General features: G+C 41.1%; 1 protein-coding gene and 2 long non-coding RNA genes across 5 annotated transcripts in view; all 3 read right to left on the minus strand.

Moving 5' to 3' along the window:
- Positions 1-21,818, minus strand: part of fnip1 (folliculin interacting protein 1) — a 40,440-nt gene extending 18,622 nt beyond the window's left edge. Inside the window, exons 1-7 of one of the 3 annotated variants that reach the window (XM_051937184.1) lie at positions 21,614-21,818; positions 8,401-8,530; positions 4,407-4,544; positions 4,112-4,212; positions 3,697-3,771; positions 3,257-3,348; positions 2,185-2,268 (exon numbers count right to left, since the gene is read on the minus strand). In XM_051937184.1, coding sequence (XP_051793144.1) covers positions 2,185-2,268; positions 3,257-3,348; positions 3,697-3,771; positions 4,112-4,212; positions 4,407-4,544; positions 8,401-8,530; positions 21,614-21,705 — 712 coding nt within the window. In that variant the 5' untranslated portion in view covers positions 21,706-21,818. Of the gene's footprint in view, positions 1-2,184; positions 2,269-3,256; positions 3,349-3,696; positions 3,772-4,111; positions 4,213-4,406; positions 4,545-8,400; positions 8,531-12,895; positions 13,105-21,613 lie in introns of those variants that run through there. The other 2 variants (XM_051937185.1, XM_051937186.1) reach the window with 2 other exon arrangements.
- Positions 21,819-22,080: 262 nt separating this feature from the next.
- Positions 22,081-24,008, minus strand: LOC127530547 (uncharacterized). The gene is made up of 5 exons (XR_007937125.1): positions 23,881-24,008; positions 23,667-23,706; positions 23,500-23,546; positions 23,345-23,373; positions 22,081-23,236 (listed from the first exon to the last, which is right to left on the minus strand). It is a non-coding gene; the product is annotated as an uncharacterized LOC127530547 (long non-coding RNA).
- Positions 24,009-24,911: 903 nt separating this feature from the next.
- LOC127530600 (uncharacterized) lies at positions 24,912-26,464 on the minus strand. The gene is made up of 3 exons (XR_007937246.1): positions 26,222-26,464; positions 25,479-25,570; positions 24,912-25,212 (listed from the first exon to the last, which is right to left on the minus strand). It is a non-coding gene; the product is annotated as an uncharacterized LOC127530600 (long non-coding RNA).
- Positions 26,465-26,672: the final 208 nt, after the last annotated feature.

The following is a 26,672-nucleotide window of genomic DNA, read 5'->3' on the forward strand; positions in this document are numbered from 1 at the left end:
CAAAGCATGACCGCTGGTAGGGAGCACAGTGCAAGGAAAACTCTCACCAGTTTTCTACAGCAAAGAAAAGAGGTTTTACTACTCGTGTGAAAGAGGGAGGCAGGGATAACTACTGCTATTTGTGGCAAAGGAGCTTTCTGATCAGGTTTGTAAAAGCTCTTCAGAAGTTTAGATTCTTGTTCATGCTGCAGCAGCATCAGGGAGGTATCTGATTAGTTCCCAAATCATTTAGCAGCATGACAGCAACCTCACACATGCCGATATTATGAACAATAAAATCTCCAGCACCCCGACTAACAATGAGTCCTGTAGCAGATGGCATGGCCCCCACATATCCTTTATCTCAGCACCAGTGAGTGAGTTAGGATTTCCACAAAGGGGCCGAAGCGACCAAAATCCTCCAAGATGCTTCGAACTATCTGCCTACCAAGCATCCTAAACTGAAGTATGAGAATTTGTGCACCAAATTTAGGTTATTCTCTTTTTACTGCACGTGATAGAAAGTCAGTTGATGTATACAACTATTTCTGGCATTATTTTTACTATCATAATTATTCTTAGCACCTTAAACTTTCACACAGCACTGTGTAATACAATATAGAAAAACGATACCAATCTGAGCTGAGTGTGCCACATTAGTATGCTGTTGGACTTGCTGTTGTAGATCGCCAGTGAAAGCAAGAGTAAGTAATATGTATTTGTTTTTAATACTCCATATAGGAGCTATCTGGTTTGTCAGTAAAAGCACAAATAGGGAAATTGGCATACAGGTCCAATCTTATTTTTTTTGCTCAAAAACATCAAACTGATCAAAGAGCTCATGGGAAGAAAATCCAGTCCATTTCTTTACATTAATGATACATGGGCGAGGTTTTCAAGTGTTTTGTAACAAGTTTGAATGCAACTGCTGATCCTAAGGGGCAACTGGACTTCTTTTTGTGGTTCTTGAAGATGTTTCACCTCTCACCCAAGATGCTAAATTAGAACAACTAAGAAATGAGGAGGCCTCCTGAATGAGAGAAATAAAAAAGAAGTCCAGTTGTCTTGCAATTGTTTGCGTCAGACACGTCCTACGCTGTCAGGAACGTAAAGCCCAGTATTTGGTTTGTGTCACTGTCACTGTCAGTGGTAAATACTGGAGATTTTCCCACTGCTGGGACCTTATTATGCACAAGACTTTCGAAGTAGAATTGTGGCTAAAATATTGCTGGTGTAAATACCTCAACAAGCTGAGGCAAGTTCCACAGAGAAAGATGATTTTTTTTTTTAAATTTTCCTTTCCTTGAACAAATACTTCTGAAGTGCCACTGAACAAGGCGTTTAGAAGTAACTGTATGGATGTGAAAGAGGATGTCCCTTTACAAGAGTATGCATGTCCATACATTATCCTTTGTTAAAAGGTTTATACGGCAAAAAAGAAAAACTTAAAAACACAACAATCCACTGCACACAAAGCCTAAAAGCATTGCCCATTGCCTATCACAAGCACTGAAGTTAGTCAAAAGATGTGAGTGAGAACTAAGAGAAAAAGGAAAAGAAACTGAGAAAATGATAACTAATGCTGCAGCCACCGACACCAGTGAACCCCCATGCATTTCCACAGACCTGATACACCTGTGGGCCTGGGTCAGATGCTACTAACAGACATATTTATGGTTTCTTTATGGCTGACAGAAGATGTTGTCTTATTTCAGACAGCCAACGGCAAAACAAAGGAGAAAAGAAGTCTGAGGCCATAGATAATCCTTCTATTATTTACATAGCGATAGTTTATAATGTCGAAGTCAACTGCGAAATTTAAAAGAGCCGGAATTTGTAATTAAAAGACAGATTATATTGGAACAGGGCAGATAACTGCATTTTTATTCGGGGCCACCTCAATGTGAATCCTGCCCAACTGAACCTTTAAAAGAAGGCATTATCTAGTTTTGAAGAATATCATACTTAACATGTCTGATGGAAACCACATCAAAGAATTGTTTCTGCATCTGACCCAGGTTTTTAGATATGCTGTGCTCATTGCATGCTATGACTACTACTACTACTGCTTCTAGTGCAAGGATCATCACACAGGCATGCAGCCACTGAGAGTCATGTCCTGTACAGCCACCACTACTCCGACTACAGCCTGCACACACGCATGCAACTGGCACACTGCAACCATGGCCAGTTTTAAGCGCCAACCTGAAAAGAAAGATGCGCTCTTGATGAGGCGCAGAGGGCCCTGTTCAGAGAAGGCCCGTCGAGGGCTGCAGAGTTGGGAAAATCCTGCGCAGCACAAACAAAAACATGGAAAGGAAGAAAAGGAGGAAGAGGGGGGAAAAAAGGACAACAAAAACATGAACCATGATTAGTGAATGAATAAGGAGGAAAGGTAGCTGCCTTCAGTTGTCCGACCATCTCGTTAGTTAAAGGAGATTTTTAGTCTGAAATGAAATAACGACCATCAACTGTAGGTCGGTCAGTCAGACAGACAAACAAGAAAGGTGGCATCACTCACTGAAGACATGGCTAAACAATAAATGTTATAAGTTTTTAGCTCTATTGTGCACAACTTTACGCATTTCCGTGACACAATGAAACTGCATAAAAGCATAGAATTTGCCAACAGTTCTTTATATTATCTTCTTTGCAGCATTTCCTACTCTAAGTCTGAATTGAAGAAAACTGCCACCGCAGTTTCACCAAAAGTGACAAGTACAGTCATCATGACATTCACAAAAGCAACAAATGCATCACTGCAAGTATGTGCTGCTGTGTATTTGATGGGACAGTCGATTTTACGCCTTTAAGGGCAGTTTGAAAGTTTTCCAACTGTTGGTGAGTTTAGCGTAGGGAAGCAGTAAAAGGAGAACTGTTGGCAGAGTCTGCCCAGCATGGTTCGTATTCACACAGGAATTTTAAAGAGTCTTGAAGTGCGAAGCAACATCTGCTACAACTTCCATTTCAACTAAGTACTTCAACTGTGTAATAAACTAAACAAAAGGCGAAACTCGAGGTGCATCGGCCTTAAGCTGGGACTACGAAGAACATCTAAAACACTGCAGTATTCCTGAAACATTCTCATCTGTGAAAGATTGAATATGCAGTCGATAGGTCCTTTAAAAAACAAAGAACATGCACCGAGTGTCTCTAGTCAAAGAAAGAAACAAATATTCCACCCACTTTCTACTTACCATTTGCAAGTAAACTAAAAGAAAACTGGGAATCTATCACTTGCAGCTAAAGAAGGTTTGGACTCAGTTGCTATGGTTACCTATGTTCCCCAGAAGACTGTTGGGTCCGGCGTTTGGATCAGGCCTTAAGGTGTTGCTGTCCTGTCCAATGAACTCCAGGCTGTCCTGTAACCTGTGCAGGATGAAAGAGAAAACCAGCAATAAAAAATTCCGAGGTTTATGTTGATGATTTTAGTACATGTACCTACAACATGATCATCTTGCACATGCTGTACATCATGTAACACTTTCTTTGCTGTCCACGCTGACTTCTGTTTCTACATATAACATGCAAGAGTATAGATGAAAAATGTCTAATTACAGAGAGTCTGGTACAAACAGGAAATATAGATTACAACAGACAGATGGAGGGCGGTACAGGGGAAGGTGAGATCTGCATCTGTTGGCTAAAGGAAGAGGTGGCCACAGTAATCAGAGCAAGACGTGTGTATGTGTGTTGATAAGCTTTGTCAGTGCTTACGTGTTGAGACTGCCGTACACACTGCCTCCCGTTCTGGCGGTGAAGACTTTACTCAGCATCAGCTGGGGTGGTGATCTGATCACGGAGAGAGTGCAGGAACAAAGATCATTAGCATGTGTGATCAGTTCCTGTGTCTTTCCCATTCAACATCATTTCTCCTCTTCTACCTCATCAATTCTTAACTTCTTCTTTCACCTGTATTCTTCTCTTGCAACACTTTATTCACATGCCATGGACATATTATATGCCACAATTTCTTAAAAAAAATCCCACAGACCAGTACCAAGAGTCACATAAAATGTCCAATTACAATTTTCCAAACTCTGCAACGCATGGTAAATCTCCTCACTATATAGGGAAGCAAGTGAGAGAATGTGTTTGTATTGTATGCCATTATCAGCTGGTCTTTTCTTACCTGATCTGGTGGATTTTTAGCGTGGAGCCTTTGTAGCTCATGGCCACAGAGCCAAACATCATTTCCCCTAGCATGACCACATCAGACGAACACCTCGAACCCTGCAGAGGAGAGACATCTTTTATTATTGCCCCTCATTAAAAGCAATGAACTGAAGATTACTCTTCATGGACCTGAAAGTAAATATATGCTATTTACATGTAGAAATGCAACTGTTTTCTGTGAGGATATGGGGATGTACACGTCTGACTGCAGGAAAGTAAATTAATTTTTCATGCAAGTCTTAGTATATTACCGGGAAGCGGAGGCCCTGCTCCTTGGTTTCCTTGGTTTCCGAGGTGCAGGAAGAAGAGCTGTCCAGGGAACTGCTGCTGCCTCCTGTAGGACGGAGCTGGCAGCATTTCCCAAACATCTTCACCTGGCCCTCTGTGCTCTGTTGGGTGAAAACAAAACACAGAACACTATAAGCTAGCTGCAACACACGCAGGCTTATTTACCTCTGAAGACTGCACACAATTGCTCTTTTTTTGATCACACAAACACTAATTTTCACAGTTTGGTTTGAAGCCTTTAAGGACTGCAACAAAGTCAAAAACACTACTGACAAAAGACCAAGGCAGAGCAGCAGCAACTTCAGTCACTGAATACAGAGTTTTTGCTTCTAAGCATGTACATTCAGCAGCTTCAGCTAAAAAGCAGTTCAGGTGTTTTTGGGTTGAAATCATAAACAGCAACAGCAACAAAAAAATGTGCAATAATTACTGTAAATGAGCAGGAACCCTTAGCTGAAATCTCCGAGACAGAGGCAGACATGCAAATGTTCATCTCCTCAAAGGTTTGTGCCCATTCATGAACAACCCACACATGAGAATTACGTAAGAAATTCAAGTGGATGTTACTGTAAGGGAATTTCAGTTAAGGAGGCCTCTAACAAAAACACAGTGAGACTAAATGATTGTTAAAAAACAACGACAAAACAAATATTTCTTCATTTAAGTCACCAAAATAAATGTCAGTGATCCATACAAAGTGAACTTCCTAATGGAAAAGCGTAAATAAAGTCAAACTGTGCAGGTCAAAAACCATAGAAACCCAATCCAGAGGCACTTGTGTAAACAGCTAACTAAAAGCAATGTGAGCTCAATCAGCCTGTGTCATGTGCCTTCTTAACTTGGCAGCCTATTCAAGAGGAATGCATTTGGGAGGGTGGGGAAGGGAGGGAGGGAGTGTGTGTGTGTGTGTGTGTGTGTGTGTGTGTGTGTGTGTGTGTGTGTGTGTGTGTGTGTGTGCTTTTAAAGCGAGGCTCTGGTAATGGCTCACTTGAAACCACTGTTGCTATCAATGTAGAAGAGACGAAAGAGAGAGAGAGGAAAACGAGAGGTGCAGAAAGAAAAACAGAGTGAGACGAGAAGAGAAGGACAACAGGCAGACGGGAACAAAGAGTTTTTGCCTCATTAAGCTGTAAGCACTTGGATGCAACTTGCAGTGTGCATTTTTCTCTTTTCTCTGATTTATGTTAGTTTTGCAGTGTTGTGCTATAGCAGCACAGACCTGCTAATGAAGGCACCCTGATTGAGAGCGAGCTGTGTTTGAGCATGCACATGGGTGTGTGTGTGTGGGTGTGTGTGTGTGTGTCCGCTGCAGTGCAGTGTGAGGTATGCACAGAGTCCAGCAGCATGTGACTGCCTGTCATATGACTCTTTCGAGAACTCGTGACTGAGCAGCACTGCAATCATTCCCTCCCTCCCTCTCTCTCCCTCCCCTCCTCCACCACTCCAACTTCATCCTTCTCTAATTCCTGCAGCTTTCTTTCTCTCCTTTACCACATCCACTTCTATCCAGACTAAATGTTGTCTTCTTCTCTCGCTCTTTATTTGCTCACATGCTCTTCTTTCCCAACCATACTCTGTGTTCTTTCTCCTCCTCTTTATTCCTGACACATGCGGTGTATTTCTCCTTGTCCGTCTCTGGCTCGAGCCCTTGTTTCTCTATTCCTCATTCTTTTTGTTGTCTCCGTGCTTTGCATTTTGAATCTGTTGAGCTCTCGAAAATAAATTTCTCCGCGTTGACAAAAACAGTCATCATGTGATAAAAGTCACAGAGTACCTGGCAAAGCCCAAACAAAGCAGAATGCACCAAAAACACTGACATCAGCTAAGGCAGCACTCGCACACAAACACACCACTGACCCCTCTATCTGTATTTTTCAATGCATTACATCTCGTCTTTTTTAGGAGCTCACTTTTAACAAATGTCACTGTGTACGCCGCGCACACACACACTTTACAACTCTTCTTATTGTGGATCCATAAGTTTGACCAGGTGCTGACAATCATAATTTCAGAGTCAGGGTGACAGAGTACGCCAGGAGCAGGTGAGCATGTGTCTCGTGATGGCAAGGTTACCGACATGATAAAGAGGCTGGTGGACAGACAGGCGAGAGGAGGCAAAGCACTACAGAGGACAGACAGAATAAAACCTGGTCAGTGGAAAAAGAGACAGACCAAAGAGGAAGTAAAAAGACAGGTGAAACACGTAGATAAGCCTGGGGCGTGATGAGAGAAAATGACAGACAGGTGGAGGGACAGGGAAGTGTAGCGTGGGAAATTAAAGTAAACTACGAGATGGAAAGAATGGACTGTAGTAGTGAGTAATAAAAAAGAAGGCTGACGTAGAGACAAATCTAGACAGGTAGGGAGAGACTTAGGACCAGTTTTGCATGTTTGAGTTGAAGAAAGGTAGAGAGATTTTAAAAAGAGACCAAATGGGAGAGACCAAGATAGTCAGATTAAGATGGAAAAGCAGAGGATGGTAATCAGGACATTAAAGAGAGACAGACAGAGGGGGTGACCGCACACACAAATACAGACCGAGAGGAAAATTTAGAGAGGCTGAGACAAAAAAAAAAAAGAGAAAAATGAAGACAGACAAGAGACAGAACAAGAAAGACAGACATTGAGTGACACGGCTGTCATGTGAGGATGAAAGAATGCTGCTTACACATGGCTGTCAGCTGAGGCTATTATTATTGGAGATAAGAGCACCAGAACAAACCGGTCAGGGTCAGGCAGGAACGAATAGCAGCGTTATGAAAATATTAAGCATGGTACGCAGAATTAAAAGGTAAAGCATGGCGATTGTGCGTCACTGTCTGCTGGAAAAATCCACAGGCAGGTACACTATGGGAGAGGTCACACACCCTGAACTGGCTCAACGCGTAATTGACACGTTGAAAGTTACTGTTGCACATGGCCTGATAAAGACTGTTTCGCCGTAATAAAACAGTTTTATCATCACCAGCTGAATGGCTGTGTTGACAAGTGACCAGCCTGTCTCATGCACTCACTGGCACACAGAAACAACCAACCAATTCGACATAATGTTTGAATGTTAACGTAATATTTGCCTTCAGAAGATCCTTGCCTTGGTAACTAGTCACAAGACCTTAAACACTTAAACTAAAGCTTTAGATAACAAGCACTTATTCAACTAGCTTTCATGACTGACCCAGTTTTGGTGATAGTGTGACATCCTGACAACCAGTAAGACTTTTTGATATCAAATAGCATCTATCTCAAATGGGATGATGAAAGCAATTCCATCATTCACTGGTGACATTTTACATAATAGCAAATCATTCAAATAGGTCTTCATCACAAACACAAAGCAGGTACACAAAGACTTGCACAGTGTCTAACCAGATGTACTGCCTGCCTTCAACTCTTGAACCCTCACTGCAGGTCAGTAAGGTGGCCTGCAAGGTTAAGGTGCAACGTGCGGCCCCTGAACTTTATAAATCGGGCGCATGATTTGCTGCATGTCACACGTTTGTGACTGCCGCTCTGTTTGTACCTATGACTGTCTCTCTGCTCATCTATTCTGACTGTTGGTGAGTTTTATAAGGTCATCGTTTCTATACCTTTACTTCAAGACTTTAAAACTACCTGGGCTTGAGGTAATGAAAAATAAACAATAGTACCTGTAACAGAACACAGGTAATAAAGATAAAATATAACAGGCAGGGTGAGACAAGAGGAAGCACAGGAAAGTTGCTGGTCAGGGATGTGGAATTCAACCGTGTTCTGCAATACAACTTCACATCTTATTTCTTTATCAAGTACATTTTTGAAAGTTTCTCACTTTCAATAGGTGTGCAGCTAACCGAAGCATCAGCTGACACCAGCAACCACAAGTATCTTTAATTTTCATCACCATTTAGAAAACCAAGGATGGGCTTCCAAAGGGCAGGACACGAGCACAGAGATACACAAAACAAACATGTGACTCACAGTAATGGGGGTTTCCTCCGTGCCCCGTTTTTTGGCATTGGAGTCGAAGAGGACATTTCTGCCGCGCCTCTCGCAGTCCTGGTAGACTATCAGCCTGATCTGACTGGGCTCCAGCTGGGGAAGTGGCCAGCTAAATGGAAGGAATGATGTACAGAGGAAACGGGGATCAAGAGAAAGAAAACGAAGACGGAGAGAGCAAAGAGATGTAGAAAGAGACAGATGGGGGTATGAGAGGTTGAAAGGAGGGAAGGAGGGAAAAATAATGGAGTTAGTACAAATGCACTGCTGGGGCAACACTTATCAAAGAGAGACAAACATTCAAACATTCTTGAAACATATTTTGCGCACGAGAAAGTTTGTAATTAGTGTTTTATACAAGAAATTTGCACTTTAGAGGTGATGAGGCCACAAGCCTGTAAAAACACTTCCCAAAACAATCAGGTACAACACTGTGCCAAGTGGAGCAGCAATACAACTTTGCACATTCACAAAAATCTTGATACAACTTTTTTTGCATATGCAGACGTGCTCCCCAACACCTGAAAACAAGCTTGTGAAATGTGCTAAATCTGTTCAGCTTTTTTATAAAGCCGAATTAATAACAGAATTTTTTGTGTCGCATATTGGAGTCATGGCGGTCTGCAAAGTTTCTGCCAGACATCCACAGGAGTAGAAAACTGGCTAAGCTGTTTGTATGAGGGAAAATATAAATGCAATGTACTCGCACGCTTGTAATAAACACCGTTTAAGCTGTCACCCATCCCAGCGGGCACGGCAGAGCCAGCAGACTCCATGCCACAGCTGCCATTCATCCATCTCATACCTCAACCAGTGGGGAGCTACAAAGTGTGCCATGACAATCTACTACCCACTTACCCCTACAGATTTACAGTACCCAGATAACAAGCAGCCGCTCAGGGCACTCACACAGCAAATTTCCAATACTTTTCTCTTTACTAATGTCGGAAAATTTCACTGGTGCTTGACATAGACGGTTCACAGCTCCTCCCTGCTTTCTATTCATTCAGTAACATAGGTGCCCATAAGCCAGTGTAACTAGCCTGCACTTGCACTGTATGGATTGAGTCATCATTAATACTTCCCTTAAGTCAATGAACTCTTTTCCACTGCTAGATTTGTGGCATAAGTAACAGTCACGCTTGTCGGACTTCTTCAATTACACGGAGAAAATTAAAGTGTAGATATTGTGTAATTTACATATGAATGCAGATGTCTTGAAATTTCAGTCAAGAAATGCATCTTTCTTACAGACTAGACTATTGTAGTCAGTTTTAGCAACACAATTTCTTAAACCCATTATGAAATAAACCTTAATTTCTATCCTGAACCTAATTCAGATTAATTGTACCTTGAGTCATTAAGCTGAGATTCATAGCCACACTGATAATCAAAACAGTTATAGACTTTCATACCGGTACACTTCTTCTGGCAGGAGACGCTGGACAACGGTTAAGTAACAGTTAAGCTGTTTTTACTGGCAGCCTCAGCTCCATGGCTGTTGCTAAGTAACCTGTGGTTTCATTCAGCTCATCTCATTAATGATGCCCATCTCAGGTAATGCTGTGGAGGGCGTTGCGGCAGATTTACAACTCACTGTGGGTGCTAGCGGGCCTTCAATGAACTCTGGGAGTCCCTTTGCTTTTGGGAAAACTTGAGCCCCTGGTTGATTTAGCACGGGGCTGTAAAGATGACAGGAGATTGGAACGACTGACTGACAGTCGAGGATTTCTGTCTGATCTGACAGATAGATGGGTCAGGCAGATGGACATAGAGCTGGACCTAAATATAGCCTTTTATTGGGGAGCAGGGAGTGTCCCTAAACACAAGTGTTTATAGTAAATGGGTTGGTGTGGAGGGATGGAAAAGGAACAGTTAAGTCCATTCGACTTGCCGGTAAAATAGCACACAGAAGCCCATGTTTAAAAGCAGCGTTTCAGTTGCTGCTCAATGTGCCTCGACAGGTCGGGGAATACCTGTGTTGATGTATGGCTGTGTGTCTGAGAGAGAATGACTATGTGTATCAATCCCATGCATGTGAGCCACTGTTTACCAAACAGTGGTGTCAAAGCACAACCAGCATTCTTGAAGGTAAAATCCCTCAGTCCTGCAGGGCAGCAGGGGAGAGGGAGTCATGTGCTGCAGGCTTAGTGTTAAGTTGTCAAACCAAAGTCATTGGGTGCTTCTGGAAATACATGAGTAACTTTTTGGGGGCCTCATCAACACTCCATCTCCGGCATTCGGTCCTGTAACTCATTTTATTTCTGCCAAAAGCGCTGCCTACCAATACAAACCAAAACCACCATGTGAATGTAAATTAGACTTTGTGGGCATTCAACCGAAGCAGCCACATTTCATTGTGTGCGTGCTGTTGCACAGTTATGCCCGTCTTATGTTGGAACGCTGCTTTAAGTTTGTCCATGTTCATAAAATGTAGGGTCAGTCTTTGTGCTGTATAAAAAGTACAGAAGAATCAGATAAAAGCGACAACTCTGCCTTTAGTCATGTTAACTAACCGCAGTGTCTTCGAGAACACTTGCAAACTGGCTTCACATAGAGGCCTACCACTGCTATAACATTAAAACACAAATCACATACAGAAGATGGCAAACTACCAACAAGTGAGTGAAAACGAACAGAGGAGCTGTAAGGGTTGCCTTACCATGCATCTTACACAATACAGTGGCATGCTGCAGATTTATTTAGTCCCTTACCATATGTGATCAAGTCTGGCTTTGCAATCCTTTTCCAGAGCCTGCTACTACTCAGCTAGAGAATGCCTGCTTTGTTGTTATTGGGCTTTGCCACTGGTTAATGAAATTTAATGTTTAATCACTTGACAAAAACCAGAGCATCTTCATTTTTTCCCTTTTGGCTTGTGTCCGAGGGAAGACCTAACCTCTTACCCAGTCTGAGTTCTAAATGGGTGATGTAATACCTGCCTGGCCTACTTAATGGGCTCAAATTGCATTGTATGGGGCTGGGTCGATATTCAGCTCATAGACTTGCGTAAGATTATGCAGGCGGCTGCTTTACTCTGTCACATGCCTCCTTGCAGCTGTACTGCTACTTCTCATGGCTGGTGTACTTATGAATTTGCTTTGATGTGTGTGTAGCTTTTGTGTAGACTGTATGACTGGGCCAACACCACTAGAAAAAGGTTCCTTAAGAAACAACGTCTGCAATACAAATTGTTCAACTACTGTGAACTGATACAACAAAGAAGTGATTTAATTTTTCCAGAGTTCAAATACCTACTGAACAAACTACGGCATTGCTCAGAAGTTAGGAGAACCAATTCCATACAGGAGCTACAATTACAAAAATAAGATGACGTGTAGTTTACAGATCATTCCAGATGGGATCTGCAAAATCTGACACCAAATTCAGCGCTCCCTTCCTTTTAAACATAACAGTAAGAAAAGACAAAATGAGAGAAGGAAGGAATAAGAAATAAACACCGTGCAGAAAGCAAGACAAATGGCAGAACAGGCAGGAACATTTTTAGAAGCAACTGCAAAGACGAAGAGAAAAATATTTCCAAAAGAGAGATTAAAAAAAAAAAGATGGGGCTCACAATTAGAAAAGGAGGGAATGATAAGCAAAAAAAGCCAAGACTAAGTGAGAAAATAAGCATGATGCAGAAGAAAAACTGCAGCTAACATTAAAAAAACAGAATTAAGTTTAAGCAATAAGAGAAAGGGTCACTGAAACCAAAAACTCAAACTCAAAAACATCTGACAAAGACAGAAATGCATCTGAAAGAAAGGCAGAATTAGAGGAAAGGAGGAAGTGTCCCATCAGTGAGCTTGTGACAGTCACAGCGCTGACAGAGGAGAGAGGGGAGTCATTCATAAAAGCAGCACATGACTTCATGACTGTTACATACTTGTACTGCTTTGACCTCGATTATCTGAACCAAAAGTGACTTTAATGCTCTCACAGCTATAAAAGTTATTCATTTCCTTAGATAGACTGCTCACAAAAAAAAAATCCCTGACGAATGTTTTGTTTTGGTAACATTTAAAAATGGCAAGAGGATTCAATCAACTCTGATTTGATTGATTCACTTTCCTGATTAATAAAAGTTCTCAGATTGATATGATAGATAAGCAGAAACAGAAATTCTTTGAGGTATAACTACATCAAACTCAATAATGCTAAACGGAAAACAGCCCTTTTTTCTTGTCCAAAAACAAAAGGCATGCTTCACCACAAACCCAGTAATCCTCATTATGTAACATGACCGCAACTGATAGATTCAATCTTGATCGTCACGACTATGGCTGACGGTAAAAAAAAAAACACTCCTTTGCTACTTCAAACTGCTCATGCTGTCAAGCTGCCGTGTTAAAGTTGCCAACGCTCAACCCGAAGATAAAGCAACAACGCAAGCCTTGCTCCCAAACCTCCTTTAACTAACACAGCACGCTCACTGGGATGCACGTCAGCCAGGTTAAATATTACCGAGTCCTACCTGGGCATCATTGTGAGTCTGCCAGTCTTTCCCCAGCCCTCTCCCTCTCACTCTATTCCTTTCGTCTCTCCTCTCCTCTCCCAGCCAAAGCAGGGTCTAAGAATAGCGGTGAACTAAATTCACACAACAACATGAGACTATCAGGTGATCGCAGGAACACTGTGTGTGCTGGACAGTACAGAGGCAGCACCAGCAGCGAGCCTGGACTGCTGACAGTCAGAAAGCACTGTGATAAGAGAGTGACAGTGGGGATTTGTTTGTGTGTTGTCTCCTAATCCCACTCTTTTTGTTCCTCTCTCCCTTGTGTTCCGTCTTCGCTCGCTTTCAATCTTCCTTTGTCCAATAAAATGTAAATGCGCAATTCGCCCTCTTAACAAAGAAGTGTTAGAAGACAGAGCAGGAAAACTAACAGCTTTTAAATGCCACAGCCTAATAAGTAAAAGTTTCTCAGATGTTCTCCTTTTAAGACTTTAGTAAAGTAGAAGTAAAATAAGCAGGAGATCAGAGAGGAGGACTGAAACTAGCTGTGACATATAGGCCAGTAATAGACGTAGTGATAACTTTTGTTCGTTTTATTTTTTGCTAAAAAGTTGCGTAATCTCAATGGATATTCATGTAGATTTACAAAGTATTATACACTGCATAATTTGCCTAGTAGGCGATAAGTAAATGATTATTTCTTTAAAAGTTATACCAGTAGTACACAGATAATTCCTCCCAGAAAAAAGATTCTTTTGCATAGATCATGCAGTGATAATACCAAGATATTTTGATACTGCAGCTAAATACTTCCCTCTCCAACACCCTAAACTCTGGAGTAAGGAGACATCTGCCATACGTTTTTGCACTATGCCACTTAATTTAATCAGTCCAAGCTTAACACCACAATTAAAAAATATTGCCACACATCAATATTTCAATATCTAATTCTAGCAAGAGTTGGCAAGTATAGCTGATGTATTGTTTGTGCAGTTCCTTTTTTTATTTCTCCAAAAGAAGCTTCTGCAGGAAGCTTATACAATTCAATAACTAATAATAGTACTCACAACACCTTTACAACATTTGGTTGTCCAGAGAGTGATCTTCTACCACAGAAGCACAGAAGTAGATTTTGGGGAGTGTGAATAGTATGCTAGTGTATAGCAATGGAGCTACACACACACACACACTGAAGCAATTAGAAAAATTACTTAAGGAAGAATAAATGCACAGCGCTCGGGCACAAGCATTAATAGCTGCTCCTGGAGAAGGTGTACACCGATAAAGGCCATTGCAAAGCCGACCAGCTTCCTAGACTGCAGTGAGTCAGAAATCAGCCTATGCTGACCTCAGGGACCTCTAGCTCTCTCTCCACCACCACTGGAACATCTATGCGTGTGTGTCTGCGTGTGTGTGTGAATGTGTGTTTCTGTGAGTGAGTGTGTGCGTGCTAGTGTTGGTCAGAGAAAGAAAGACAGTTACATAAACATCCCCACAGTCCAAGCTGCGTGACGTTCTTCCGGCTGCGTGTGGCAGAGGATTTTGTGAGGTCCAGCAGCTTGTATTTTTAAAAGATCTTTCTGTGCCATTTCGGCAGCCAGCAACAAGTTTAATGCCGTCATCGAACAGTTTCAGACCTTACAGGAATGAAGTGAATTACTACAGCGAGAAACATCAAGCATTATGGCATACAACTTGAAGTCTTGTGTACGTTTTGGGTAGTTAGGATTTCAATGCATAGCGCTGAAACTGCATTTAGAGTCTGGGAATAGTATTGCAGTGAATACAGACATTCAACACTGAAGGGGCAACATATGACAAAGGTCAGGAGTTAAAATTAAAACCGCTGACACTGAGCCCGCGTGTGACATCTAACAAACAAACCACACCAAGAGCAATCGAGATGAAGCAAGGCAAGTTTTCCATGAGGGCAGCCTGCTCTGTAGGTGATGACTTCAGAGGTGACCCATCTTGAGAGACCATTGCACAGCAATATTCCAACCCCTGCACAGTAGCTCTGTATATAGCCACCACCTCAGCCCCTTTGCACTGACAAACTGCCTGATGAATCACATGTTTAATACATAGGCTACATATGAGCTCGAGCTCATCACAGGCTATAGGTCATTCTGTATTGTCACACAACTTTCCTATTGTGTTGCAGGTGCAATAAAAACAGCTACATAACAATGCATAACTGGAGTGGCACTGAAAAGCAATTATCACATTTTAGATATCTCTACCCCAGCATCAGCACCCTCTGCACATATATTGTCAGACATGCATAGACGCGTTAATATTTACCAAAGAATGCCTGACTGACAAATATGAACGCTTCTATGTAGAAATCAGTGTAGCTGTGTAACACTACACGGGCTGAAAATTACCCACAACAGAGGAAACACTCCTCTGCTGCTGGAGAGGCGGAACAGAGCAAACAAGTCAGGAGATTCACCGGCAACTATTTTGACAAAGGTTAAAGAAAAAAACAAGCAAACATGTCAGCATTTGCTGGGTCCACAGATGTGAGGGTTTTATGATTGTTGTTCCTGCAGGTGAGAAATTGTAAAAAATGTAACGTTTTTTGTGTTTTTCTCCATAAAGTGATTAATTAATAGATTTAAAAATATATTCAGCAGAGAATAATGAATAATCAATTGTTAGTTGTAGCTTTCAGGTTAAGTCCCACTCTACAGGAAAAAATACAATATATACCCTCTTGTCACACCAACTCAAACACTGCACTTAAGCTAATAATTGCTCTGCTGTGACTAAGTTCTAGTAAACAGCGTTTCCCTGAGGCAGCTGGCCCACATGGCTCAGAAGCACCTGACTACCTGCATATCTTCCAGTTTCTATGCCGGTTGTGTTGCATTGAGGACTTCTGCATTCCAGCAATCACATGATACTGACTGGACGAAGATGCTGCAACGCCCAGACGCTACAATACTCCCAGCAACGGTGCATTCAAACATTGTCTCGCTGACTTACTCATAAAGCCGTAGGTACTGATAGCATCTGCAATCAATCTGTGTTCTTTCAGCGTCACAGTAATGTCAACAACAGACCAAATCAAATATTATTACAGGTAAAAAAAAGAAAAATATCAAGTTTTCATGCAGAAGAAAACAAACTCTCTGGCATTATGTCTATTGGTGTCTATGCATATCATGTCTTCATCCACTTCTCAGAAATAGCATGTGTACACAATGGATTATTCCTTTGTCATCATGTGTGAATCAGCAGCACATGACAGAAGGGAGTGATAGTAGTGCTGAGAGTAATGACTGTATGACGTACAATCACATGAACGAATCATCAAGCTGAACAGGGGTGGTGGAAGCTATGTAGAAATCAGAGCGTGTGGTCAATTTAACTTTTAAGGTGAAGTGCAGCTTTTTAATTAAAATTTAACAACCAAAGGTACAGAAAGTATTACATGATGGAAATAGTTCAAATAAAGAATGAAACTATCAATCAGGACAATCTCGTGTCAAGCCACCTCCTCAAACTTCCTTCTCGTCATTTGCTTCTTCCTCTCACTCAACTAGAGACTGAAAGTAGTACAATTAGGTTATGTGACAAAGTGAACTTTTTGGTTTGAGTTTCACGAACAACTTACACTACTGGTTATCTGTGAACATGCAATGCCATGCCATCATGCCTGCTCTGTGCCGATAAGGGTTTTGGGATATATTCAGAGCCGCATGTAAAAATTTATATTCTTAACTTTAATTTAATTTCTTTTAGGTTAAAGACAAAACAAGAATAAATCAAGAAATTAGGAAGAAAAAAGAAAGACAATAATGCAATTTTACAAATGCCAATTAAACTATGATTGGTTAAATTTTTTAAATAGTTCAATATGTATTAATGCATTTGTCTGGAAAAATGCAGGAGCTAAAAATCACTTATCTGAGGAACCACAGTCTGTATACTATGGACTGAATCCAGTGTTTAATGTACCCAACTCAAGGCTGAATGAAGGTGAGAACAAGTTTCCACTGTATACTGTGTGTAACTGAACACATTATGAAAATGAATGTCTTCAAATATTTATATTTGTGGAAGAACCCAGTCCAAACTGTGGTATGTGTTGCCGTGTATCTCTGCATTGTGTGTGATGTCCTCTTCCTTTGTCGTAACGTACCAGCATCAGCTGTCAAAGTAAATTGATCATTAAGAAAATTAGAAGATTTATGAGTTGATTATTTTGATTCTGGGGATTGTGAAAGCTGCATAAAAATTCAAACTTAGCAATCAATTTGTTTGCTAAGTTTGAAATTCTTACAATTTGTCATGTGTTGGTAGGCCCATAAGCCAGCTTGTTATTATACAGAAAGGCCAAACAACCAACCAGTCATCATCCATAAACTAAATAACAAATTGTGAGGAGCTCACTGTCCTGCAACCCCTGCACAGTGCTTGAAGTGATATCCTGACAAATTAAGGGGACATGCAGGCCTAACTAGATGTTAAGCCAACATACCAGCACTCACCAGAACGTGACTGTGAGTGTGTGATGTGTGTGCAGCTTTCACATAAAACTATATCTTTACCATGACCCTGCAGTTCTCAGAAGCTTGAGTGTGACCACTTAAAATAGCCCTGATAGGAACCTGATGACAGCCGCTGTCTTTACAGAACCTTGGCAGGTCTGCAGCATTCACACAAACAGACACAGACCGAGAAGCAAGCAGCCATGCAATATAAACCTATAGTGCACAGATGAATCTGTGACACTAACAGGCTTTAAATATGCAAAAGTAACCGACAGTGACGAAAGGGGATACTGTTTAAATTTAATTCCTGTTCAACTGAAATGATACTCCATTATGCACAGAGAAAATTGCAAAGACTGCAATTTAGAATTTAGGCAAGAAGCTAGTCTGACCCAGGGTTTAAACTGTCATGTCGAGGCCACTTGTCGGGTCAAAACCTTTTCTCAACAGCAAAAGGATGCAACAAACTATTTATATCCATCTCAGTAGAAAAGTCAATAGAATAAAAGAGTCCATCTGCAATGGCTAAAATGCGTATTCCTCATTTAAACACAGAGACGTCTCGATCAAAGTCATAACTTTGTGCCAGCGACTGAGAACGCAGCAATGTGACAGTCCCGCAAACATGACAGGCCAAGATTGATGAAAGCCTCACATGACACGCCGAGTTATGAAAGTACACAGTGCAGGAAGGAGAACCTGGCTTACAAAGAGACAGAGATCTGGTTCTAATTAATCTTTACACTGAATTTAACAGTTAAATCAAATGTTTTCCATAGCAATATTCAGTACAAGTTGATCAGCATTACCCGTCTGTTCAATGCTTCGAAAATACTTTGCTATCATACAGGTTGTGAGGTTGTACAAAATGACTTGAAAAGCCACTTTTGCTTGCTTACACACACACTCCCTCCTTTGAGTATCTCAGAACAAATGCTATATTGAGCTGTATGGCCCAGGTCAAGTAGGAAGTTTCCTGAGCAGGCTGCCAGGACAAGCAGTCTGAGTGTGGGTGGGGAGGACAAAGCTACTGGCTGACGATCAGGCCTCTGACAGGCTGCAGGGTGAGCCAGAAGCTCTCGGTGTAATGTACAGTATGCCGTCCCCGGTCAGGTGCTACAGCCAGGGAAACAGGAGAGGCTTTTTAGGCTTTCCTCCCAGGGTCAGCCAACCTGCTGCCCTCCGTGGTATTCTGGAGGGCACAGTGATGTGCTGTGACAGAGCTCTGGGTGGGTGAGGCATTATGCAGAGCAACAGGGCTGCAAACCAGTTAGATCTCTGACAGATACTCCTTCAAGACTTTTTTAGGTTGATGCATATATTTGTATCTGGATATTTATTTAAATGAAGGAAAACGTGTATAGGAGTGCGCTACTTAGTAGCAAAACATCATTTTGGATGTGAAAATATAATGAAAAACAATAAAGAAATAAAAAGCACTCAATTAATATAACATACTTCCAGCACATGAAGTACACTGAAGTCTGTTGTACAAAGTAGAAACTACTGAGATCATCCCAAATATACACAAATGAAAGCTGAAACTTTCTGATGCTATATTAAATTGCTATTCATTTAATCAACCCAAAGCTCTTGGAAACATCTGATTTTCTTAACCTGTAAGTTCTCGCTGAAATAGAAAAACATTTTTCTGGGATAAAATGCCAGAGGAGGTCGTGCTGGTTTCTTTCATGTCTCAATGTAAATGAAGAGCACTACCATACCCAGCCAGTTATTTTCATATCTGTTACTCTCACCATGAATGCAAAGGCTTGTAGATCAGGAGCAATTCTTACAATTGTGAACCTCATCATCTCTGAGTTCTCCTCTGTCAGTTGACTTCACTCATGACTTATCCTCCCTTCTCCTCTGTCCATCTTGCCCCATTCCTGACTATTCAAATACTCCCAGTTTAAATATTTATCTACTCAGTACCCAGAGGTTTAACAGATATCTGCTAAGCCCACCTTATGTACCAAGTATTTTCTTCTGTCTGGATCCATTCTGCCTAAACCATCCCGAATTTTTAGAATGTCTAAAAGCTGTTTTTGTCCTCTCATATACAAACTCTAGTTTACCAATTCTCTCTCACTGAGAATCTCTTATAACATAATGATGCTTTCAAGCCTATTCCTGCTACCACCCAAGTGTCCTCTCCACCCACGTCTCCTCGCAGTTCTGTCTTCTCCCGAGCATTTCATGCTTGATGAATGGGGAGCTTATGCCAGAGGTATGAGAGCCACAGCTGACCACTGAGTTAACAGAAACGCCTGCTGCCTGCCTGTTTGCTCTAGGATTGATGCCAGCCAGCCCCCTCAACACACACACACACACACACACACTCCCACAGCATTTCTATCACTGGGTGCAGGGCACCTTTATGGCAGTGGAACATGCTCTGGCACACGCATGGGCCAAAGTGCTAGCAGCACCACACGGAGGTTAGCCTGCAGGTCAACTGGTGGATATCTCTGCCATCGGTGACAGGATGGGGGCATCATATGCCAATGCAAATGTATTTAAAATAAAAAGAGCACTTTCCCCTTGGTTGGAGGCATAACCCTGACCCAGAATGTGTGAAAAAATAAACCTACAAGCTAGCTCAGTGACTCTTCGCTCAATGAGGTTAAATGTAAACTCGCTTTAATTCAATAAATCCGTACTTATATGACAGACGACTGTCTAATGACATTACACATATGCTGTGGCTGCATGGCCTTCAATTCTGCACTCAGTACATCTACCTTCACTACAGTTTGATCGGTTTTGAAACAATCTGCACTCCCTGCAAAGGATGCACCATTTGAGCAGTAGCTGCTTCACAATAGATCACTGCAATCCAAATTTTGCCTGTATGCAGGGCTGCACAGTGGCTTGGTTTTTCACACATTTGCCTTGCAGCAAGAAGACCCCTGGTTAAACTCCTGGCCTGGGATCTTTCTGCATGGAGTATGTATGTTCTCCCTGTGCATGTGGGGGCTTCCTCCCACACTCCAAAAACCTGCTGACGTTAATTGGTAATTCTAAATTGCCCGTAGGTGTGAATGCGAGTGTGACTGATTGTCTCTCTGTATAGCCCTATGATAGACTGGTGACCTGTCCAGGGCGTCCCCAAAGCCAGCTAGGATAGACTCCAGCACCCCCACAACCCTCATGAGGATTAAGCGGATGGATTTCTGTATGCTGCGTTTTACTGAAACAGGCCTGGCATGAGAGCTTCAAGGATGGAAATCAAAGAAGTTTTAAATTGCTGAACTTTTTCTACATATTAATTTGAAGTAATATGCTACAGGGGATGTAACACATAAAACCAGTAGAGTAAGAACTAAAATAAGGGAATGCTAACTTTGCATTTGTTCTAACCATCACCTAGTGTAAACTCATAGTGCCAAATGAGGACATCTTTCTTTTGCTAGGTATATGGCGGTATTTGCATAAAACGCAAAGACACAATTTAACAAAAGTGATCAACGGAAAATTTCAGCACCGTGCACCAAGAGTATACTAGTGTGAATACGGAGGCAGAAGCCTGTATAGAGTGGCCGACAGAAGCGATCACATGTGCTCCTGTACAGAGCACACAGTGTGCTCCTCCAGCGAAGAGTGTACCGTCGGCAGGACGGAGGGAAGCCACATGTACTTTGCTCCAAGTTATCGAAGCTCAAGCTCAAGATAAGAGACACACACATTAAAAAGCGTGACTGTACTGTCGCGTCAGTTTTTTTTTTTTTTTCTTTGCCACCGTGCATGCTGTTACCAAAGTAACACAAAAGGGGGACACGGGGAAGACAAAGGAGAAAGCAGGACACCGCTTTCCGCAACTTCTAAGCTATGCCACGCTTTAGTCGCTCTTAGCCACACTTCGAGAAGGAGGACAGCGTTTATTATTAACTTATTACCAACGGAACATACTTGAGAAATTAGCCAGAAAGTGCTAGCTAATGAGGTGAATCCCACCAAGGCAGCGTGTGCAGCAGCAGCCTCGCTAACGTCTAGTGGCTAGCATTAGCATGTTAGCTAACCGCACCAACAGGCACAGCACGTCCCGCTGCACTTTGCCGTGTTGGTTTCAAAATTATTTTAAAATGCACACAGTTTATTTGTGAAGCGGCTCATAGTTTAGAAAAAAAATATATCAGTCCAAAACTCTGTCATGCTGCCAGGGGAACGTAATAAAAACGCACACATCACGTACACACAAACCACAAATAAACACACACGTACTGTAAATAGCTACCTGAAAGCTGGGTCCTCTTTGCTGCATCTCGGGGGCGGCGATGAAAATGCATTTCTCTTGTTGAAAAGTTTGTGGAAGAGAGTCGGAGGCATCTTGTACCTAAATTAATTCGGTACAGACGGTCTCTTTTCTTTTCAAATCCAAGAGCAAATCTTGTTCCTTGTAACTGTCTCCATGGGTGTCAGAGTCATATGACAGGCATTAGTCACAGGAGCTGCTTGGTAACCCACTACATTTTTTTGATTGGCTGGCCCGACGCTGCTGCTATAACGAATTACGTGATTGGCTGGTATTTTTGGCCCGGTACCACGTGGTAAGTGGATTCGCTGTGTTGATGTTTTGTCGGGAATCGTGACAGCATGAAATTTATTCACAGAAATCATCAAGTGCTACTGCAGCATACCATCAGATATACTTAAAAGAAAAAATAATTTAAAAAAAGAATAGAGGAAAAAAAACTTAATTCATGTAGTTCATTTACTGCATTTTTATTTATTTTGTTCATTTTCTGACTCGCATAAGGGTGCGAATTCACACAAATGCTACCCAAATATTGACAACAATCACCTGAAACTTTTTACCACCTTTTAATATCATATTGGGTTACGCTATGTTTAAATTACCCCTTTAAGCGATGACAATGACACATATACAAAAAAGCAAATAGAAATACAGATAAAAAAAACAAACAACAAGCACAATTACAACACGTATTATAATTTTAACACTGAAAAACGCTCACTGGAAGCACAACAAAAAGAAAAGTCAGCAATCAAAATACAGCACTGACATCTAGTGGTCATTTTGAATGAAACAGTTTTTGATAGTATTTACACGAAATAAACAAAGGGCGTCTGAGTGCTTAGAGTAAAATAAAATGAGAGATTGAAAGTGCAGTTTTAAACAGAAATATTCAGTCAAGTATGTGAATTAATTCATTTACTAATAGGTGAAGTCTGACAAAACATAAACACTTAATCATATATGTAATATAAAAAGTAGTTTGGTAGAGAACCAAAGGAACTAAGCAGTTACCTTCACTGTGTTCACAAACTTTATATTGAGCAGGAATACAAATAAATAACTGCTGTGTTCTTTTAAATTATTCTCTGTTAATACGACACATAAAAAGGAATTAAACATGTCAAATTGAGCCTCTACAACCTATTCTCAAAGCACACACAGCTCACTTTTATACAGGATATTACACATATGTCTTTTTAGTGCTGATTATAGGGAAAAGCTCACATTTCTACATGTCAGGACAGAAGGTTATTTGTGCTTAGCAGCTATGGGAGGAAATAAAACAATGCTTCTGAGTTTGACAAACCTTTCATGCATTTTGTGAAAGAACGCATCCCTATCGCTGTCACTGGGGAAGTCAAAGAACTTTGGTTTCTCTGGGCTACATTTAAGCATCGCTGTTTGTTTGTCATAACTTCTCTCTTTACTTGTAGAGGCCTCTGCATAATGCTTGATCCGCATACACGAGCTGGGCGTTTGAAACAGCTCGCTGGTGCTGTGAAGTGTTAATCTAGAGCCTGGTACGCGTTTGGTCTCTGCGACGATGGGGCTTTTAAACGAGACCTTCTTCTTACACAAGATAGGCCTTCTGCTGATGAGCTAGGAGGAAAAATTAAGACTATAATCCATCTTGCTTTTGACTGAAACAAAAAGTATTGATGTCATATTTTAAATTAAATGAAACGGATAGCAAGATGTCTCTCTTACTTTTCTTGGGGTTTTCCTGACCATGTTGTCTAGAAATTGAAAAATGACTCCTTATAATTTACATTCAGTGTGAAAACAACATCTTAGTGCAGTAAACACAGTTAGAAGGAAGCCTAATGCACAAATGTACTTGATGAAGAAATGTCGCCTCGTACCTGATTTAAAGGAGCCCGTTTGTGGTTTAGCCTCTGGTTCAGGTTCTCTGTGGCATAATAGAGAAAAAAATAACAGTGATTGAACCAGTTTTGTTCACGTACATTATATCCATCAAACAAACAGTATCAGCACTCATAATATTATGATAAAGGAAATTAAAACTCACCTAATTTCATTGTTTTGTTCAGCAAGAATCGTAGAAGTATCTGCAGACAGAAGTTTGACTGTAATGAGACAGTTTCAGGACCGTACCAGCACTTAACACGTCATACTCAGTTTTTCTGAAATTGCTTTTTCCATTTTTTCTCGAGTTAAATGAAATGAAATTCGTCACAGTATGAAAAGTATACACGTGGGTCGGATTTTTTGCACAGAATTACCTATGATAGTAGAAAGATTGGGGCTACAATGCATGTTGATGCTCTTGGCATGACTCTCATCCAGCAAGGTGGAGTTTTTTATGTGAAGATGGAGACCCAGCAGCTTCTTGTTAATCTGCAAAGTCGGTGTTTCCACTGTGAAGACAAGATACAACAATATAAGACAAGAAAACGTTATGGATGTTAGGATTTTTTTTTTTTAATCTCACAAAGACACTACTAACTTAACACTGAAATTGATATTACATACGAGTGTTATAATATTGATAGTAAACATTTAATGTACATGAATCCATGAGTTGTGCTTGACCTTTAATAGGGAAGAGATGAAGCTAAGCACTAACTCCAAGCTCTGATGGACACAGACAGGTCAGGCTGGAAAAAAGTTTGTTCTTCTACACATGCACACACTAACAAAGAGAGTTTTGGCCTTGATACACAGCACACTCCTACTTCCTTATAATGTAACAATTCATTCTGGTGAAACTGTTTGAGGGAGAAAAGCATAATAATCTTCCCTAGGGACACCTGCATCCTCCCTATGAGATACCACTGATGGCTGCATCACATCTCAGCTAACAATGGAATCATTCTAACGGGTAGAAAGCGGGAAAAAGGAGGGTTCTTTTTACAGGGTGCGGCTCCTGGGGATTGGATGAATTGTGTGCCAAGAGATATGGACATATCTGTGCACCAACTAATGGGAGAACTAAGTCTAAACCACGGTTTATCCCCACCTTTAGCCAATCACATTTCAATATTTGAATTAGACATTTATATCTATGACCGATCACACAATACTAGACTGAATAAAATGTTGTGTTCACTTTTGATTTGATCCTTCTCTGGGAAGCTGTTCCAAACAGAAAAGGTCCTTGTACAAGATTCTTTGGGACACTGATATTCAGAAAATAAACAGCTTAATTGGAGAGAAATGGTTTGTCCTCCATCTCAAAAAACAAACACATTCAACATGGATATACAAAAACACGCGCGCACACACACACACACACACACACACACACCATGGGTTTCTTTTCTGAAAATCTCTGGGGAGGGAAGGCTGCTGGAAGACCCGAAGGAGTCCTTATCATCATCAGAGTTAAAAGTCGTGTCTGGCTCCATGCTAGGAGATGTGACGCTTCTTTCCTCATCTTCTCTACTCTGCATTTCATCATCAGTCACCTGAGTGTGTGGGTGACCCGACTGTGACACTTGAGATGGTTTGGTAGCCGATGCAGCGGCCGAGGAAACATTGCGTTTGAGGTTCATGGTGAAGGCAGGGATGCTCAAGCGCGCCACAGATTTGCAATGGAGAGGCAGAACGTCGGCCTGTGTGGGTAAAGGATAAGCACAGAAAGCCAGAAAAACATAAAACTGAAATTGCAGCAGAGTTATACAATTATATTCACACTGAAATATAATGACTTCACCGACAGTTTTATTAATGCTCCTTAATATTTGCCCTCATGGCTTTCATCATGAATTTCCACAAAGGGAAACATGGCTTTGTATGTCAGGAAAATACTAATAGGCATCACAGTTTGTTACCAAATACCATACAATAAGAAAACCCTGCAATAAGTCAGCACACTTACCCACGCTGGGTTGCTTAGTTTCACAGTGTCATCTGTCCCACCTTCTTCTGGAATTGCTTCATAATGCTTGCTGGGTAGAAATCTTCTCGTCGCTTAAAGTTTTCAAAGCAAGGATGAAGAGAATATTTAAAAAAAGATGCAGCTCGTGGTTAAATAGATAGATATTCATTCCCTTGGGGAAATTCAGGGTATCCAGATAGGGAAACCAAAGTCCAAAAAACAAAAACAAAAACCATGCAATGAACGTGCAGAATGTACTGGTCAAATAAATAAGGTGGCAAAAATGCTGATATTTACAATAAAGGTGCAAAAATGTTGGCATTTACAATGAAGATGCAAATTGTTGGGGTTTACAATAAAAATGAGTATTAAAATGTCAAAGTAATGTGTAGAAATTAAACATAACTAATAATTGAGCACAATAACAGGCATATAGGTGCAAGCTGTGTGATGGTACATGTGTCCAGGTGGATCAACTGTTACTGGCTTTATTGCATAGTTGAGCTTAAAAGGGTTTTACCTGCATGTTTACTTTAAAAGTTAGGTTAAAAATAAATAACCATTGGAAAAATCTCTGCATAACAGTTGCTTACATTAATATTAGTTTAACAGATATAGAGGCTAAAATGAAAGACACAGACAGTTTATTGGGCAATTAATTATCCCAAATGTTTGCCGAGCACAGAGGCTTAAAACTGAAGTTGCACTACAGATAATGTGAGTTTTGGGTGTTTATTTCTTACCGTTTCTCCTGCTCAGTGCTGGTTTCACGGGTGTATCTCGTTTGTTAGTTAATCCACCGACTCTAACACTACGCCGGCCTCGACCCATTTCCAATAAACTGATGCACAGCTCCTCCTCGGAGGACGACCAGACTTTAAAATCGCTACAGTTCAGCAGTGCACCAGCTAAATGCCCAAATTAAAAGCGTGAAAGTGGAGGATAACTCAAATTTGACGTGACAAACAGGCTTCTGTCCTGAAGCCTTTGATTGTGCGCTGCTTAGCAACCGAACACACCTGCAGAGATAATGAAGCTGCTGATTAAAAAAAAAAACTCACGCTACGTTTTTTTTTTACATCGCTGGCCTCGATTTTTTTTTTTTTTTTGCGAACAAAACAACCTGTGTCAATAATATCACTCGGTTACACGATGTGGCTAATTTTTGTCTTTTTTTCCTCTCCTTTTTTTTTT

Source organism: Acanthochromis polyacanthus, chromosome 17, assembly GCF_021347895.1.
Source record: "Acanthochromis polyacanthus isolate Apoly-LR-REF ecotype Palm Island chromosome 17, KAUST_Apoly_ChrSc, whole genome shotgun sequence".
In the NCBI taxonomy this organism is placed as follows: domain Eukaryota; kingdom Metazoa; phylum Chordata; class Actinopteri; family Pomacentridae; genus Acanthochromis; species Acanthochromis polyacanthus.